At 39.7% G+C, this 19,612-nt stretch overlaps 1 protein-coding gene across 1 annotated transcript in view; it reads right to left on the reverse strand.

Moving 5' to 3' along the window:
• Window positions 1–19,612, reverse strand: part of SMS (spermine synthase) — a 47,428-nt gene that overhangs the window by 12,973 nt on the left and 14,843 nt on the right. The window contains exons 3-9 of the mRNA XM_030476008.1: window positions 9,625–9,718; window positions 8,559–8,623; window positions 5,888–6,063; window positions 4,233–4,387; window positions 3,207–3,296; window positions 2,076–2,190; window positions 1,475–1,554 (exon numbers count right to left, since the gene is read on the reverse strand). Of these exons, the coding sequence (XP_030331868.1) occupies window positions 1,475–1,554; window positions 2,076–2,190; window positions 3,207–3,296; window positions 4,233–4,387; window positions 5,888–6,063; window positions 8,559–8,623; window positions 9,625–9,718 (775 nt within the window). The remainder of the gene's footprint in view (window positions 1–1,474; window positions 1,555–2,075; window positions 2,191–3,206; window positions 3,297–4,232; window positions 4,388–5,887; window positions 6,064–8,558; window positions 8,624–9,624; window positions 9,719–19,612) is intronic.

Consider the following 19,612-nt stretch of genomic DNA (forward strand, 5'->3'; position numbering starts at 1 on the left):
CAGTGTTAACACACAGAGGTAAAAGGCCCTGACATGTAACAGCTAACACATCAGATAATTCAAAACCATTTATGAGTTCCCAGTGTGTGACTAAACTCAACTATTAAAGTCCGTAGCGGTCATGTTTCAACTTCTGTTTAACCCAATCCTCTGGATACTCAGTTTCAACTAGTTTAATGCAAAACTTAAAATCAGCTGTCTATAACTTCCTTTATTTAAAGCACTCCTAAAAGTTTGGTTTTCCTATTATCAGACTGATGAGCTTTCTGAGGGTTTTTCTCTTTGTTTTTGTTTTCAAATCAGGCCCAACTGGGAAGAAGGCACAATAACCGAATGGACTGGGTAGTGTACCAGCAGATATATCAAAAACTGATATCTGTTTGCCCCAATGTTAATTTTGCCTCTTCAGCACCCTCAGGAAGACAAAGGTGCCAGAGTGCGCTACCTTTTATACTCCAGCCCTTTCACTGGCTACCAGTTAGCCACAAGTCCAAATTCAGGCCACTGCAATTTTAATACTGTTTCTTTTCCATCCTGCCATTTTCCACCTTGTTGCTTTGGGACTGTGAAACTGATAGCGCACAGTTTCACAACAGCTTAAATCTGCCAGGGCCAGTTCTGTTGCTACCCTTTCTTCCTGTGCAAGCAGAGGTGCTGGTGAGTTATCTCTTCCCATCAGGACAGGACAGGCAGCAGAGCTGCACCAGTCTCAGCCTCTGATGGTTTAAGCTGAGATTGAACCACCTCCCTGTCTCCTGGCTGCAGCACAGCCATCACTCCAGGTTTCAGCACAAGCTTCTTCCCAGAGTTCTTCTGCAAAGTCTGACAGACACTGGTCTACAGACATACGTTTACGAATGTTCTAATAAAGTCAGCTAGTCTCACTGTGTATGTTATGTCAAGTATGACAAGGACAAAATCTTATTTATGACTATATAAAATACTTCACAAAATGCCAAGTGTTGTAACAACCATTTAAATGTTCAAAATCTGTTTTGCAGAGGCCAAACCAGTGACTTGCGTTAGGAGTGGACAGCAAGCAAAAAGAGAGTATTTACTCCCAAATGACTGATTTTCTCATCCCATTGCGCCTATTTCAAATTCTTACACCTTTATGGATGACAAATTTTCATGTCTTACACTCTACAACCAGAGACGTTAGCTTAAACCCCATGTAGCTGTTCATAAAGTACATCTGTTCTCCTTTTCCGAGAATTGCTTACAGCTAAAATATTCTGTAGTATGCCTAGCTGATTCTTGAAATTAAGCTTTTCAATTCAAAGGCACAAGTGCTGCAAATTCAGCTGAAATGATGAAAACAGACGAGTCAGTCAGACAAAGCCCAAATTTCATGCAAGAATCCCTAATGAGTGGCTAGAAGTAGAAAGCCAGCTAGTAGCTTTTTTTATATATACCGGAAAAATGCAGACTGTAAAAAAATATTGCTGTGTATGTATTACATCCAGGTTCATACCTGTGTGAAGTATTTTCCATCTTGTTTCAGGACCTTCATTGAGAGGTCAAGAATCAACCGCAGAAATTCCCATGTGGAATCTGCAAGAGAGTACGATTTAAAACAGAACAGCACATTATTGGCTTGTTCCCTATTACATATTTGAAACTTGCAACATAGCTACTGTTTAAAAAGTAGCTATCCTATACCTTACAAAAAAACCAAAACAAAACTTAAAATCAACAAAACCAGCTAAAACCCCCGCACAACCTATACACAACAGCAATGATGGCAGAAGTATATGTTTTTCTTCACAGTAATTTTCCAGATGTTTCCAAATTTACTGGAGCTTGAACTTCCCAAATACTTTCTCAAGAGTTACATGAGTTTGTATTATTATACACGAGTTTAAAAAAGTCCTAGTCACTTGCTAATTTTTTCCTAACATTCAAGAAATATTCATGAAGAACAGATGTGTTACTATCATTCTTTGCCTCTCAGATTCGCTATTAAAAAAGGCAAGAATCGAGTGCTTTTGCTGCAAGCTGCCAACTATTATACAGCAAAAGGGCAGAAACATGGAAAACCCTCAAAGTTTAGGAAAATAAATTAGAAGATTAACCTTCTTCTGGAGATGTGGAGATTGGAACAGCTGTCAGATCATTAATTACGTAATCAAACATCCTTCCTTCTTTGGCATATCTCTTCAATACAGGAATACAGTCTTCAATCAGAACCTGTAAGAATGAAATATTGTAGCAGTCCTGAAAATACCCTAAAACTGAGAAGTTAAAAGGAACAAATGTGGATTCACAGGAATTAAGAGAAGGGGGAAAGTACAAAGTTAAATAATGCATTTAATTTTAGGCTGAATTTTCAACTTCTTATATAAAAAGGAATAACAGTTGTAGGAACTACAACAATGACAACAGTGGCAATAAAGGACTGATTTTCCTAGCTCTGTCACTGGTTGCTGGGTGACCACTGTTTTAGCTACCAAATGGTAACAATTAGTAGCCCCCCAACAAAAAATAAGGTATTTGCATGAACAGCCATATGCAAAGTACCATGTTAACTTCTCTGTTAATCTTTTGCGTGCCTTTTTTTAGCTCACATCTGTAAATGAGTATAAGAGCGCCTTAAGGAACAATAACGAAAACAAAGAAAAGATTTCCTCTGAAGATGTCTGGTTACACCTGGACTAGTTCGTAGGGTCTCTCAGATAAAGCACTTAAAGACCCTAACTGCAGGGATGCATGGATTTTTTATTTTATTTTTAATATATTAGCAGTGTAATGGTAAGAGATTTTGCCTGCAAATTAAAAATAATTTTTAAGTGCATATAACAAATTCAGGTATTCTCAACAGTACAGGACAACTAATTTACACACACATTTTTCTATCTTTTCATCAGTTTAAGGAATGATGTTTAACACTGCATCCTTACTGCTACTTCCTCTTTATTTGTACGCTATTGGAATAAACAGGCTCCCATTTCAAATTCCTTAAAAGCTATATACAACTATTTTTAAAAGAGTTTGAAAAGAGAAAGATAATATTTTGACACTAATACTTATTTCCAACACAAATTCCACTATTAAAATTTAGGAGTGTCATAACAAAGGAGGAAATCCTTCCCGGAATTAAGAAAAATCAGAAGACTTTTCCTCAAAACTTTACCATAGCAGTCTTCCAGGCTAGGTGCAACTGTATTTGAAGTATCACTTCTAATGAAAGAAAACCAAAATATTACCTGATAGCACTCTCCATTCAGATTGTCTAAGACATCTCCGCATGTTTTACGCATGTATTTTTTACACCCGTCGATCACCATTTGGTCAATGTTTGAAGCTTGTTAAGGCATTCTACATTCCAGAAATAATACAGGTAACAGTTTCTATTTCTTCAGAAAGAAATTCTCGAAAAGATGACATTCAAAGGAGTAAGAGCAAGATCTGTATCTTGGTATAGATACTGAAATAGCCAACCTTATGTATTCACCTCCAGATTCAGTTAGAGGCTTAGGAATACTTATTTTTGTTTTTAACCAGTATTTCTGGTGCCCTAGGCTACCATTACTGTGAAAGCTTGAAATGTGAACAACAGGATGGTGCATTTAAAAACCCCATAAAGCTAAACCAAGTTAAGACTTTAACCTACATTTGCAAACCAATTCTTATTAGCTTCTAGCAAGGGAATCCCAAAACCTAGGGTGATCAACATTCCATATGGCTAACAGCGGTTTACATTACAAACTATTGTAATGTGTGTACGTTATGTTATACAAATGTTGAGAACCTGGTTTGTATCAGTATTTTTAAGACAGGGCAAGAGTCGGTCATTCTGCCATCAACACAGCTCACCAAGTCCTGACGGTTTTTTTTTGCTTCTAGGGATTAATTTTTTTATAGCATTCTTTAGAAAAACAGAAGAACCCAAGAAGGCAGAACTCAGCCGGAACTGTGGACTTGACAGCCCCGTCTTCTGTTATCAGAGAAAATATCAGTCTGATGACATAAATGTTCCTTTCCAGTTCTATGTAAATTGCTATTCAAGAGTTATAGTACGGATTGGGAACTTCAAAGAAGGTGCTACATAATGATGTACAAATATGTAGTCACTGGGTCTCTCTAAGCTGACAAAAAGAAATTTCATTTTAAATCCTATCTCCTCATGCAAATCGGAACGTGACGGTTAACTGTGCTCAGTGCTAGGACATCAGCAGAAAATGCAGGCTGAAAATGTTGAAATCAATGATCAGTCATTTCTCAAAGGATATCTCTACCATAGTAACCATCTTTGGCTTCAGTTTGACTATCTCATATAGTATACCTCCATCACCACCTCCTAGGATTAGCACTTCTTTCCCAGTGTAGTCTTCCTTTCCGCTGCCCATTATGGCTTGTGTATATGCCAGGTCACTCTCTGCCAGATCTGAATGGAAGGAAGAGAAAGAGTTAGACTGAAACATTACATCTTTAATTCTCATTAACTGGTATTAATCCAAAGGTGATATAATAAAGATCAAAGCAAGAGCACCTACAGAAACAACCTATCTCTCAGAAACAGTCCAGGTAATGGGAGGCTGGTGTTTTAGCAAAACTAATGAGATCCTCCTGAGAATCCCACACAGGATTAATACTGGGGCAAAGCCAGTAATGGCTACCTCACATTAGGAAATACTGCGTGGCAAGAGAAAGCAAGCTGTAGAGCAAAACTGTCAGCGTTTCAGACTTTCATCCACACTTGAGTGGACCCACTTCAGTGAGTTTTTACCTCAGACTAGCGCTGCAAGAAACAAATCACGAGATTTTTGAAAGCACAGTCTGGACCCCAACTAAAAAGTGCAACCTAGATGCACGCCAGTAGATCCCTGCACAGAAGCATGACTCAACACATAATTGCTGAAAGGCCCTGAAGCATACTTTCTAGTTGACTTACTCTTCATTAGCTCCAAAGCAGGCAATAATGTAATAACACATCTGAGCTACAGGGGCAAAGCTTTGTGCAGTAGCACATCATGGCATATCCTATCATTCTGGCTGGCAATCAGCACTTCGTTTATAAGTGTACAATAACTAAATGACACAAAGCAGTATTTTAAAATCCCATGGAAGGTAAATAAATAATGGTATACTTCCCTTCCTATGAGGAACACTATGACAACATTCAAACAAAACCTCATCTGTATATGAAACTAATAAAAGTTTCTGGCTAGAAGTATGGAATACCTAGTTGGTGATTTCAAACACAATTCTAACTGAAATAGAAAATACCTTGTTAATGAAATTCAGTAACAACACTTTTCAGCTGCCATCGGCACAGAAACCCCCCTGACAGTTGCAGAAAGCTAAACGAACAGTTAGAGGTATTTCTGGTGATTTCAAAAAGGTATAGTCAAATTTCTTAATTACTCTGCCATTAGACTGAAATTAGGTATTCTATCCCTAGACAGCAACATGCCTCATTCACATCAGTCAGTACTTTTCAACTTTAGTACTGAGAGGTTTTATAAAGCGTACTCCTGCTTGATGACTAGATTTTCTAACAAACTGCGTTCTTATCCAGCTTAAAAGAACAGTAGCTTCTCCCAAGTTCACTTTCAAAATTACAAACCTGGGCACACAGAGAGTACCACATATACAGACATTCCCATAAGGTTGAGTTATTCTCCTCACTAACCTAAGAGTTCAACTGAGCATTTTGAAGGAGACAGAGTCAGATGATATTCACCTACAAAGCAGCTAAATACAGATGGTTCGAACTAGATGATCTTATGGTCCTTTCCAGGCCTAACTATTCTATGATTCTATGAATGTAGCTTCCAGCATCAGAACCATGACCCTTAGCAATCTACTAAAACTGTCCCATAGTGAGATAGAAAACACTTCCTACATTTTCACACAAAAGATCCTGAAATGAGATGATACGTACTGACATCCCCACTGAGGATAAGAATATTCCCAAACTGTTTTGAATGCAGGATTTTAATATTTTGAAAGGGTGAATCTTCATCATAAACAACTTCATCTATGTCGTACTCCACCAGGCGCCCATCAGCTGTGGGCCAGTATCTATCGATGACACCTCCCCTCAAAATGGCTGGCAATCTAGTAAGAAATAATAAGAAAAAGTATTACAAAACATTCCCTCTAAACATACTGTGGATTCACCATAATAAATAAATACTTAAAAGAAGGATCTAAGAAAACTTGCAAGATTTAACACTCAACGGATAGGAAGCCTATCAGCCATAAGTTAAATATACATAACTTGATAAGGCACTGATGAAATATTATATGGTGGTTCTTTATGTACAACTTCTACAACGTGCACATGAATCTCTCTACCCTTAGAGAGAGTATTTATTTACATAACATGGCTAGAAATGGATAAAATACAAAAGCAGAATTCAGATGAAAAAACATGACAAAAACTCTTCCCATCTTCAGCTCAGCTAAGAACAGTTTCTTTGGGATTAGTGGACCTCACCCTCCTAAATTTGTACTGAGAAACATTTTAAATACATACACAAACACAAAAAGTGAATTATTATAGTGTTTCAAACCAAGCCGGGTCACCCTGCAGTTTGTAAGCACAAACCTTGGCATCAGCTGACAGTTTGTGTTAATTTTAAAAAGTGGTTCAAGCACCTGCACAGATCGTTTTGGTTTTGTTGTCTGTTTGGTTTTTAAATTCTATATAGAGGTTTCTTTTTCCAAATCACTATTTCACCAGTAAACTATATTTGAAGTGGCAGTGAATGATCAAAACGATCGCATTCCATTTCAAGCAAAACGTGCAGGCATAGAGTTAATCAGATTTCCCACACACACTTCAGAAAGTTAAAAGCTTTCTTTCTCCACCCAGGAGGGTGTAGCAGAAGACCAGACGTAGACAAGAGGTTTTTAAATTCACTAGCGATTCACAGTAAACATTTCAGAACTATTTCCTACCCTCAGTAAGCCACCAGATGGCAGCACACAGCCAGAACAAAACTATCTATTCACTACATCAAAACAACTAAAAAGCAGGAACAACTTTCCCAGCAGCATGAATTCCAGTGCAGCTGCACGTGTAAAGCTAACACCAGAAGGATGCAAAGACATTTACTTTAAGTTGAGGGGTGTGTGACAAAATCTGTACCAGATCCATTGTTGTAGGAGGTTCATCTTCCTATACCAAGGTAACCAAATTTATCAGGATCACTTCTGGCAGACTTTTTCCTGATCCATTTTTAACAAGCTCCTATCATAAGGATTCCACAAACTCTCAGTATCATATTTCAGTATTAAAATACCCTCAGAGAGTGCGCTTTTCCCTGATATACACATACATTTGCAGACTGTGCGTCAGGTGAGGATTTACCAGGACAAATAAAGCAGGACAACTACCTTTCTTTTATACACAACTGTTACACACAAAAAACAACATTCGAGGTGTAATATCACTTTTCAAATCAATACCACCTCGCTTGTGGTCTTGTACAGCCTTCAGATAACCTTCTAATGTAGTACTGCTTAGCTGCTTTCCCATTTTGTAGTTTGCTCCTTGGCTTTACAGGATCTTGTCGATTTTTACATCGCTTTTTACTTAAACCATTTCCACTTCTGTGTCGTTTAAAGCACCTGCTGCACCTTCCAGCAAGCACATGCCTGCAGTAAGTGCTCTTTGGCTTTGAGGTGCCAGTCACTGCCAGTCGCCAGGAAGACACCAACATGAACTGTGTTCTTCCAGATCCCTGGGGAACTCCAGCATGAATGAATGCTGTTTCAGCAGCAGGCAACAAACCACAATTAGCATCCCTATGGTTTAATGTATAACCTTGTATTCAAAGTCAACTAAAATGACAGAAGGCTTGCAAAGCCTTCCTCCTTCAGTTACATTAAAACATTTCTATTTTCTTGGCAGGGCCCTAAAGCACAGAGGTTCCCCTGGGGTTTTTGCCACATGTGCCCAAGGCCAGCACCATGAGCCACAGCAGGAACAGAACTGTCAGAGAGAGAGCTGACAGGGAAGGGCCTTCTCCATGGGCTTGAGCATTATTAGCTCCAGGCCTCACCCCTGGTCCCTGCCCGAACTACAGTGCAGCTCTGTCCATACCTGCCCAAGTCTTTCGCCAATCCTTGACACCTAGCTCTCAGAGCTGCCTCAATGCTACAGCCCAGCCTGGCAGTCAGAGGGCTGGGGCTGACTCTGGTCACCATCACCAGCCCTGCTCGCCTTGACCACAAGCTATGGGATGTGGTCCAACAGGTATGGTTCATGCCCTGGCCTATCCCCCTGACAGCCTTGCTCCCCAGCCCTTCCAGAGCAGTCTGCTCTCACGTCCTGATTCCATTTTCTCCCACCATTTCATGCAACCATTGCAGCAAATTAAAGAAATAATCCTTGCCCAAGGTAAAAATACTGAAGATGAACCTTAGCAATATGAAAAACCTCACATGATCCTCAATAAAACAATTTTAAAATATTGGGTGGAAAACCACATATGCATGAATCCATACTCCAGGCTACTCATCACAGTACAGCAAAGCGTAATTTGCGTATTATCTTTAGCAACTATGCAGACAAGCCACACGTAGGAATAGATGTCTGAACTTACCGTTTCACCCTTTTTATGTTACCATGAAACAATTCTTTCATTCTCTCTTCTACTTTGTTTAGAAGCTGGGGGAAAAAAAAAAAAAAAAAAAAAGGCAAACGAGGTGGAATTTATAGGCAATTATTTGCTGTAAAGTATCTGTTAAATTAGGCTACTTGGAAGGCAATAAATAGGAGCACCTATTTACTGAAAGACTTTGAAATGTAACCTTAGAAGCCTATGAATAACTAGCTGGTCACCTTAGCCTTGTTACTAACAAGAATGTGCATATTGTAGCAGCTGTCATCACCACATTTAGTTGTCCTCCAGGATAACACAGCCAGATCTTTCAGGCACAGCCAAACAAGGAACATGAGAACCCTCTAAGTTTCATTCCTGCCAAAGCAGTGGCCTATTCCCCTGCAATATCCAATTTCTGGAGCCTTCATATCAGGGAACATGAAATTATTTTTCTCCATGGGGAAGAAGTTAGCATATAGAGGCTCCCAGTCTGTCAGATTAGAGAAGGAAAAAAAAAAAAAAAAAAAAAAAAAAAAATCCATTTCACCAGGTTGCAGGTTGAGGATCGCTTCTGCCTCACTGTCCTGGGTACCTGAAGAGACCTGAGCACTAGCCAAGGCTGCTATGTCTTTACAACTCTTACAGAAAACACCACAAGGCCTGGGACTGCAAAATAGAGAGTGTGTGCACTCATATGTGTATGCAAATACAACAGCTGTAGCGAGGATGAAATTCTTTACAGTAAGGGTGGTAAAATACTGGAACATGTTACCCAGAGATGTGGTGGATGCTCCATCCCTGGAGACATTCAAGGCCAGGCTGGATGTGGCTCTGGACAACCTTATCTAGTTGAAGATGTCCCTGCTTACTGCAGAGGGATTGGACTAAACGACCTCTGAAGGTCCCTCCCGACCCAAATTATGATTCTATACTCATCTGTAAGCACTCAGGTTTGAACTAACTTTGATATTTAAAAATCTTTAACCAAGACATACTTTGATACACCTGAAGAAAAGGGACTCCCCATGCAGTTTGAGAAACCTAGTAAGATAAGCATCACTCATACCTGATCAACTTCCTCTCTTCCTTTCGTATGATCACTGTAGCTCTGCAGATCCACCAACACTAATCCATGAGGGTGAATTCTCAAATTGGCAAAACTACAAAATAAAGAGATATAATGATTCTATTATTAAAACTTAGAGTGAGTAAAGAAAGACTGAAATCGGTTATATTAAATTCAGAATGCATGTTTCTTTTTCCAGCCATCTGTAACTGTTGCCAGTGTCAGCTCCAGTCTTCCTCTGCAAGCCACTAAGCAGCAAACAAAGTTGAAAAAGCATACCAGTCACTACATAACTAACAAAATCAGCAGGCAGCAAGGCAGTAAACCAGGGTGTTTCAACCTGAACAACTCTGGTACGAGGGGAAAACATACTGCCTACTAGTCTCAGCTCTTTAAATAAGGCTACTCAGTTGTGTTGGTTTCATAACTGAAATCAAGCCTCAGGAAAACAACTGAACATCTTCCTTCCCCCTACCTTCCTTCTTGCTCCTTGGGGTTTTGTTTGTTTAACTTTATAGCCACTATACACAAACACAGTGTTCACATTCAAAGCTGAATAAAAATTTCTAAGTGAGAAACAGTAAGCGTCCTGGAGCAAACCATGGCTTTGACTGGCAAAGAAATTAGAGTAGCAAACTTTCATTGATGAATACAGACGCAACATAGACAAAACTCTTACTATATATTGTATTACAGGAACATTTAAAGACCAAAGAGCATGACTTCACCATGCAAGGCGTTGGCTGGACAAATAGAGGACCTTCAAGAACTTGCAACAAACAAAAGATAAGGACTATGAGGAAGAACACAAAAAAATAAAAGATTAGCAGAGATGGTATTCTTTCCATACTAGGGAGGGGAGAAGACAATAAGAAACAGAAAGGCTACAAGGGGACTATGTAGGTGGATGAGAGGGGAAGTATACACCGAAAGAGGCGGGCAGAGGGGATAGAAACAGCTGAGCAAAGCAAGCAGGGTATTCAGGGATAGAAATTCCTTAGTACAACACAGAGAAACGGCAGAGAAACCGCAGGTAAAGTTGTATACTGTTCTCTGAATGCCCCTTTCTTTGCTTGTCTGCTTTTATCACCCCGCTCAGCCACAAAGGCAAACCACAAACCAGCTCCTGTTGAGACAAAAAGTTTACGTGACCTCTTATCTCCCCACCACTCCCACCTTTCTGTGTCCCTTCCAGAGCTCCCTGACTAAACTGTCAGTCTCAATATGAACACCACCTTTCCCATGGCAGTTGAACTTTGACCAGCAAACACCCTTAGCTACAGTCAGAGAGAAAATCCTAAGTATCCTGTGTTATCCGAAAACTATAATTTTTGGTAACTAAAATGGTCAAATTGTGAAACTGACTGAAGTGATTCAAGCATAAACACTCTTGCTGGCTTTGGGCAGCAGTGATCTGTAGCTGTGATGTGTTTAGCAGTTGACAGAGAAGCTAAGAGTACCACCCACTTCTCTACAAAAGATGAGCCTGGGAAGCCTCGAAGACTTTACACATGGATCTTGCCTTAAGACTTTATGCATGGATCTTGCCTTAAGGAGGAAAGATTCTTCTAACACGACACCCACAGGAACACCGTGTTTTGTTTCCCCCTCCCCAGCACCTGCCAATTGTCACAAAGTGACCCTCCCCACACCTACACGGCGACTGTCCACTAGGTGTCCTCCTGACAACTGTTTTTGATGAGGGACTGCGGAAAAGTGTGTGCTCCCGATGGGCATTAAGAGAAACCACAGAACAGCCTTAAAATGTGCATTCTCCCCGCATCAGGAAATTTCTCCTGCATAAAATAAACCACAATATTTTACCCTGATGAAAGAATGAACAAAGAATACTCAAGAAGTAAACAAAGATGCTTTTTTGTCCTTTTTTTTTTCGTTTTCTTTTTAACTACCACTTAGATTGCTATCACTTAAGAGACCAAGTTTGTCAGTTAATTAAAAGAATTCAAGACATTTCCAAGGCAGCTTTCTCTCATACAAACTATATAAGAAAGTGTTTAGGGAGAATCGGCACTTTCATTCTACCATACTCCTGACAAAACCGAAGTAAAAGAGGAAGCTCTTCTGAACTTCAGCAGATAAACACTTTACCTGCATCTTTCAAGATACTGCACCCCACTTGCTGGTTAGTGACACAGTTCAGTACTTTTGATACATGGGCCACTTCATACTTTGCATAGCGACCACATCATCTTACAGCTAAAGGTAATGTTCCCAGCAGTACTAATAAAACACAAGTAGGACCACTAAAAAATAATAATAAAAAAAGAGGCATGCTCCCAGTCTCCCTCCCATCTCTATGGGGCTTCAAAGGTTCTCTCTGAACTTACAACCCCTTGAACCAAAGGGACTCAAATTGTGCACTTCTAGACTCTCCTGGCACTCAGCATAGAGGGAATGGCTACTGCACAGGACAGCTCTGGAGAAAATCCTACCAGGATTTTGTTCATGTGATTTTCATGTCAGCAAAGGTTTGCTTTGTACTGTGCCTAGCATGAAAGGAAAATAAAATAGCCAGGCATAAGCATAGGAACAAACAGCATTATCATAAGACTCTAGAGATATCCTAGGTTTTGGGTTTTTTTCCCTCTGTTTTATTAAAGGAGAGGAAGACAAAAGAGCAGAGAGCTCAGTAGATGGAAGCAACCATTCACAGTGAAAAGGGATGTTTCTCGTGAAGTCCACAGTCCTACTGCAGGCCCTCAGAGCTGAGGCACTATAGACAGAAATGAGTATTTGCAGTTCATTAGACACCACTGTGAACTTTCAAGTTCTCCAATATCTTGCACAGTGCCAGAAATATTTGCACTGTTAGAAAAACTTTTTATCAGTTTATTCGTGTATTCCAGGAGTTGCTGTTAACACAAATAAACAGATTGTCCCATGACTTCAGCTCTTTTAAATTCCTTTCCTAACAGAATCACATAGCTGTTGTAAGATTTGACCGCTGACATTATTTTCACTTCCCCTGTGACTGCATGAAATACTTCCTCAGTAGGGGATATGTTACCGCCTTTGCTTTGGGGTCTTTTTTTTCTTTCGGATGGGAGGCAGAGAGGAGCATTGCTCTGAAAGTACAACCACACAACTTCAGACTTATTGTAGGTGATATAACAGTATTACAGTACAGAGACAGTAACACTGCAGAATCATCGTTCATCTCATCAAACTGTTACCTCTACCAGAACTGCAAGGTCATAACACCTGAGGGTAGAGATGAAAGGCAGGCACCAGGCTGAAGCATTGTAGTGTGACAAAAATTCAAGTTCCGAATGTTGGGCCAATAAGTCTCAGACAGTTAATTTATGGTGAACAACCCTGACTGAAATTCAAAATTCTTAAAGGCGGCAATACAGTTCCAGGTTAGTTATAGCTTGGTTAGAAGTCACACAGTTGGAAATGAACACTCAAAATAAGCTGTCTGTAAAGATTTAAAGACACAGCAAACTGTAGCAGTGTACGTTCAGAAAAGCGACCAGTCCAGCAGCATTAAGGCAGTAGCAGCAGGCCAAGGCTGAACCACAAAAGACTTACTGGCTTCAATCAGCAGGGAGCAAAAGGCTACGCTGGCTTTTGTTACATTACATTTGTCTGCCTGGCAGTAAGCACATGAATGTGGCTTTTCAGCAGCAGCAGCTCTTTAAATATTTGAATAAGGTTTCTAAGAACCATGATAATAGAGTTTCCATTTCTACCTAAGAAAATACAGTAAAGATTACAGTCAAAATGAGGGGGAAAAAAAGCAGTGAAAAAAATGAAGTTTTCTTCAAAAGTCATCCCTCCTGCCTCTTGTCTTACTGAAAAATTTCATTCCCGATTTCAAAATAAACCACCTGCTACACCTTTGGTGTGTGCTCACATGCGCTTATCATAAAAGCAGTGAGAAAGGATCTCCTCTCTATTAGGAGACAAACCCCTACTTGCTGCTGCACCTGCATACCTATCTTCTAGGGCTGTACTCTAGCTTTTTGTGCTTGGAGTCTTAGCTACAGACATAATTCTAGTGCTGCCTCTTGCCACCTGAACAACAGATGTCAAGAAACAAATCTGGATTGCACAATTCAGAACGTAACTGAAACTGAGAAAGATTTTGGATGAGCATCCTCTACTTAAAAAGAGCTAGAAGCAGGGAGATCAACACATTCTAAGCCAACCTGTGTATTCTACCTTAGTTACTTGTACTAAGAAACACTGCAATCCCACATAGTTGAAAATGATTTGAAAAATTATTTCCCCCACACTATACCCAGAGAGTAAAATTGTATAGACAGACAGGTGCCTACAAACTCCTCTTCACCTGCCAAAGCTTTTATCTGCTGACAGACTAACTTTGAGTCACTACAGAATATAGTTCAATGATTTGAAAAATAGTTTGCCAATAAAAGCACCACCTGTCAAATTGCTCAATGAGCAAGGAAATGAAAACCTGCATATACTGGGAAATTCCCAAATATGAAAATAATTATTGTATGGCATTGTTTCAACAAAGCACACTTTTTTAAAAAAACCACTCTTCATCCTAATTACAGAGTACTTAAGGGACCTTAAGGAACTAATTAACCACAGTTTTTCGCTATACCACTATTCCTGTTCTCTTTTTACAAAATAGGGAAACTAAACCAATGAAAGCTATCACAGTTCTAAACTGTTGCTGATTCCTAGCAACTGCTTGCTATTCTTCAGCCCATATTTGCACTCTGGGTAACTCCATGAATAAACTGTTACATTTCAGCCTGAAACAAAGAGCTGAGGAATGTTCGTCCTGCTCCTTTAAAATATGCTGACTAGCTTGTAGAGTGGTCAGCAAAAGACTAACACAGAAAAGTAAAAACACCCCTCCCTTCATGGTGTTAACATATTCATCATCATCTCAGTGACATACAAACCAGCTTCGACTGGGTAAATCTTGCACTGTTGTGAATGCCAGTAGGATTACACTTCTCTAAACAAGAATTCAGACACAGAACAGAAGCTAAAAATGGATGCGTGCATACGGGAGGTCAAAGCTTTTCTGTAAGACAGTCTTCCACTGTAAAAACAGTGGTCCCAGGTTTCATTTTTGTTGTGTTTTAAAGAACTTTTAAGTTGAACATGATAAAAGAGGGAGCAAGAAAAAAACCGTGGTAGCTGTACACAGTATATAACAAGAGTACTTGCTCACAAGCAATGATGCCATTAGAATATAGCATTACCTGAGAAGATACCCAACAATTTCCAAAGATTAGCTTTAATGAGTTTCTCCTTACCCTAGATTTTATTCTTTTTAATCTGTTAAGATATAATGGGCCCTATGACTCCATACAAAGTATACATTATATATATACACATCATATACACTAAATAAGACATTCCTAATTTATTTTTTTTTTAACTGTCCAGTCTAAATTAGAATGACACTTCAGTAAAAGCATGCTGCTTAAGGTGACCCTGAAAACATTGTGGAAGTGATAGAAAAACCACACAGCTCAGGAAAACAAGACTGATGGGAACCTGAAACTCAGACATAAGAGCTCCTCTCCTGTGTGTTCTCCAACCAGTGTTGGGCAGAGGGCTGGAAAGCCAAATAAAGTGTATCCATCCCCACTAGGGATATGGCCCAAGAGAGGGACTTGAGTGGCTCAAGTGAGCCATTTCCTGCCCTGCTTTAGAGCCTTCTGTTGACAACCCCATTAGTAAATGTTTTCAGCTGAACTTCCCTCAATTAGGTCCTTTGTCAGAGTAAATCACAAAGTAAATGGAGCAGGTAGAGTTGCCACATGTGACTTTTGCTTGCTTAGCTTCAGACAAAGGAGAACAGGGAGCTGTTGCTTTGGTAATGACAACAGGAAAGCATGGCTTAATCCCCAAATCAACTCCAATTCGTTTAACAGCCCAGCCCTCCACGGGGCTGTTCACACAGTATCTTTGTCAGAGACAAAGTTTTGTTAAATTGTGGGCATTGGCGTTGATAACCTGTAGCTCAGGGCACCCTGCAGGCCACAGGGGTTATCTCTGCAGACTTTGGAGTGTAGACACTGTTTAGCAACACATTACTATCTCATCTCAACCATTTTTTTTCCTGGGATTAGTACCTATTTTGTTACATAGCTGCACGTCTTTGTCTTGCAACGGCTCAGCCACCTTTGGCTGGTTAAAAAGGTGTTTGTATGTGCACACTCACAAACTCCCTAACTCGCATACAGCGCCAATTCACACATTTTCATCCTGGGAAACTGCTTGTGACATACCTACTCTGCATCACATTTCCACCCCCGCTTTTTACTACAAATTACTTCATTTCCAGAAGCACACTGTTTTGCAGGGAAGGAAAAGTCCGCATGCCCTGGTATTTATTTTTCTAGTTGTGGCAGATAGGGTTTTTTTAATTAGCATAGATTCTTATATATTAGGTCTCAAAATGCAGACAGATTTGCTAGTATGAAACCAAAGCCCTTTTTAGTTATTATCAAATCCTCTGTATGTTGATGAGTGGTAAAAACAAACTGTTGAGATGGTGCTGTTTTGCACGGAGTTCTTAACTGTCCAGTCTCCTGGACTTTCAGTGTTCACACCCTTATTTATATCAGTTAACCAAAACTGCATTAATGGACATTAATGGAAATAGTCTATATTTAAGGCTGCTTTAAAGTATATGCAGTGTAAGTGGTCTGAAAGCTCAAGAAAACAAAACTGCTGAGTTCCCAAAACTCACAGGAAGTTCTGCACATGCTACTGTTCCAAATCCAGAGTTTAATGAGGCTGGCAAAGTACAGAAAAGTACTGACACAGACAGTAAGATGTCTAGCTAAAATGAGTCATTTCCAGGGAAGATAAATCCAGTATGCTCTGGAGTTCAGACTGCAATGAATATACCAAGAGAAAGTAATAACCATTCTTTATTAATTTACATTTAACACTGCACCAGAAAAAATAGACACTTGCAAAGCAAACAATCTTCTCAATGTTCAGGTCTTCGATGCACTCCTGCTCTTCATTCTTCAGTTTTGAGGCTGTATCAAACTGCAATTCCTTATTATATTTAGTATGCTTTCTTGGATAGCTTCTCTTAACAGCTCAACTATTTCCAACCTGTATTGTATTAAAACTTTGAGAACTTACTTTGCAAGGATTTACAGTCTTCATTAGCAAATGCAATTTTGAACTGACAACACTTGTACACATTTTAACATTAATCTAACAGTAATTTGAAATTAAAACCAAGCTCACCTAGAACTTTGACAGTTAATCATATTTCTGCTGGGGGAGTCTATTCTCAGCTGGATTAGTGAGGCAGACAATGAAGCAAATACACATGGGGTAAGAGGGAAAACAAGGTTACAGCACCTGCATGTTACAGCAAGAAGAGGAGACTTGTACACCTGACTACTAAAAACACAACATGTCAAATGGATGGTGACAGAGCAACTCAGTCAGCCTCCATGAATGAGGCAAGACGCAAATGGTGCTGAAGCCCATGTCCGTCTTTGATGCCCCACTGTTTAGAGCATCTTTGAGTCCACATTTTTTTCCTGAAACTCAGTATTCTCTATCGTATTTCTCACTGTCAATTATAAAGATGAATGACATGTCCAGCATATAAGGTTAAACAGATGAGAACCAGTACTTCACCAGACTTGTTGCATTCAGCCCAGAAGGCTCAAGAAGCTGAATATTCCCCAAGAACCAACAGGCCACAACCTTTCTTACACCACTTAGCCCCAGCTCTCCCTGTGGCCCACACAGTATTCCTGTGGCCCCAGGCAGTAAGTGAGGTTTCTTCCTTAACCCACCAAATGCAATATCAAAGCATCTGAAGTGATGCAAGGGCTCTACTGCAGTCCCCAGGGAAGTATTTTCAAGCCAACTGTACACACTGCACGCCCTGGAGTGTGGCAAGAGGGTTTTATGCGAGAAAAGTAAGGCTACTTGATTACTTGATACAACTGTGAGAGCAGAAGCTGCCCAAACTGTACAGCCCCAGCAACACTGACTTTTGGGAAAGGACTCTGGAACAAACCAACTCAAGACCCTGCCAGCTGACAAACTGTTGATGTAGCCCTAAAGAAGAAATCCAAGCAACAAGCTGACTGTCTACACCACTACAAACGCTCGAGTGCTTGCCCTTGCTCAGTGAACTGTTGGCAAGCGGTAACCAAGACCCAACATAACAGACTCTCAATTATTCCCTTGCAGGAAGGCCATCAGGCCCATCTCCCTTATCTTCACCTTCCCACAACAGTAAGAATACTGTTAACTATCTCTGGTACAAAAGTTTAAGTTGTATTTAACAATGTAGTGGAAAGCTGAATGATTCAAAGTGTCAAGCTGCTGGAAGACACAAGATCAACAAAACAGACAGGAAAGAACCCATTTAAAAATCAGAATGAGTACTGAGCAACTGCTGAAGCTAATCTATTACACATGGTTTTCAGGAAACAGAATCCCATTTTCTCCACCCCACCCTGCACACACACTACGTACTTAAGGACAGTTATGAAAAGCATCAAAAAAAACTGACTGGAGATTTTATTTACAGTTCTCCAGTATGTCAAGTTCCCAAGCCTTTACTCAGAGCATCTACGATATCTCTCCAGGGCTCTGCTTTACCATGGAAAACTTATTTGACCAACTTACTTCTGCTATGATGACTATAATGTATACCAGTGCACAGGTTTGTCTTTCCCATGAAGCCTTCCCACCTCTTCTACACAGACACGGCAACTCTTACATACTCTTCTCCCCCTTCAAACATTCATTGGTATTATACACTAGCACTTGAGGAAGACAGTGGAATTTGGAGCAACAAGTATTTTCAGTTGGCAGTGTAGTAAGAGAAGCAATACTTTAAAATTCAGAGATCTGCAAGGCCCTTAGACATGCTTCTAGGTGCCAGTTCAGTTATCTCCTGGGAAAGTTATACAACAGACAGCTTTTCTAGAAAGTTCCAGGAGCATGTCAGAACACAGGTAAGTTAACTCTGGAAACTGCTCCTTTAGAAGAGACTGCCTTCCAACAGGGAAATGATCAGATAAGATTGCAAAAACAAAAGACAATTTGAGGATTCATATCTCATGTCACTTTCAAACTCAAGAAAACACTGGAAAGCAAAATGAGGTCATGTAATCAAAGAAAGCTAACCTTTAAATCTTCTAAGTCCTTTTTACTTTTAGCTATTTTACCTTTTAATTGTTCAGAATTCATGTATACTTGATATTACCTTTTCAGGAGAAGTAAATACAAGCTTAACCCAGTACAGAGGAAAGACAACACCAGAGTAGCAAGTTACCAACTTTCACTGTATTTTCACAGACAAAAGGTTATCCTAAACTGGAATCTTGATCAAATTACTCAGGAAAAATATAAAAGCACACGTAACAAAAGACAGAGTAAGAAAGACTGTACAAAAAACCAAACAACAACAACAAAAAAGTAGCAGGTTTTTCTAAGCCTATCAAGCATTAAAAAAAACAATTTTGATCTGATCAGAAAAAGCCAGTGTCACATTTGAAAAGCTAACTGAAATATCTCAAGAACTTCATGGAGCATGACTATAAAAGATACATACTTAGTACTAGATTCTTGTCAGCTTGTTATCTTAAGTCAGGCCCCAAGTTTACAACATTGATGGTCTACACTACTTTATATATAAAATACACAGAGCTGTACATACAAATGTTCACACACAGTAAACAGACATGAATTTCAGCAGACAACACACTTGCCTCCAACCTGAGTTTTCTTTCTAGAAATACTGGTTCTCTCTCTCTCCCTCTCTCATTACAGAGAGAACTTAAAAATCGATGGGCAATTCTCATATGTTTGGAATGTGACCTAATGAGGTACTTAACAGGACACCCAGGAGAAGGCATCCATTTAAGCCAACAAATTAAAGTTTATTTAGGTTAACTCCAACCCTGAAGAACAAAGTACGTGGAGATTTCAAAAAGAACAAAAGCAGTGACTGCCACAATGGATGTCAGGAACAAATAAC

The sequence above is a fragment of the Strigops habroptila genome, chromosome 2 (assembly GCF_004027225.2).
Source record: "Strigops habroptila isolate Jane chromosome 2, bStrHab1.2.pri, whole genome shotgun sequence".
In the NCBI taxonomy this organism is placed as follows: domain Eukaryota; kingdom Metazoa; phylum Chordata; class Aves; order Psittaciformes; family Psittacidae; genus Strigops; species Strigops habroptila.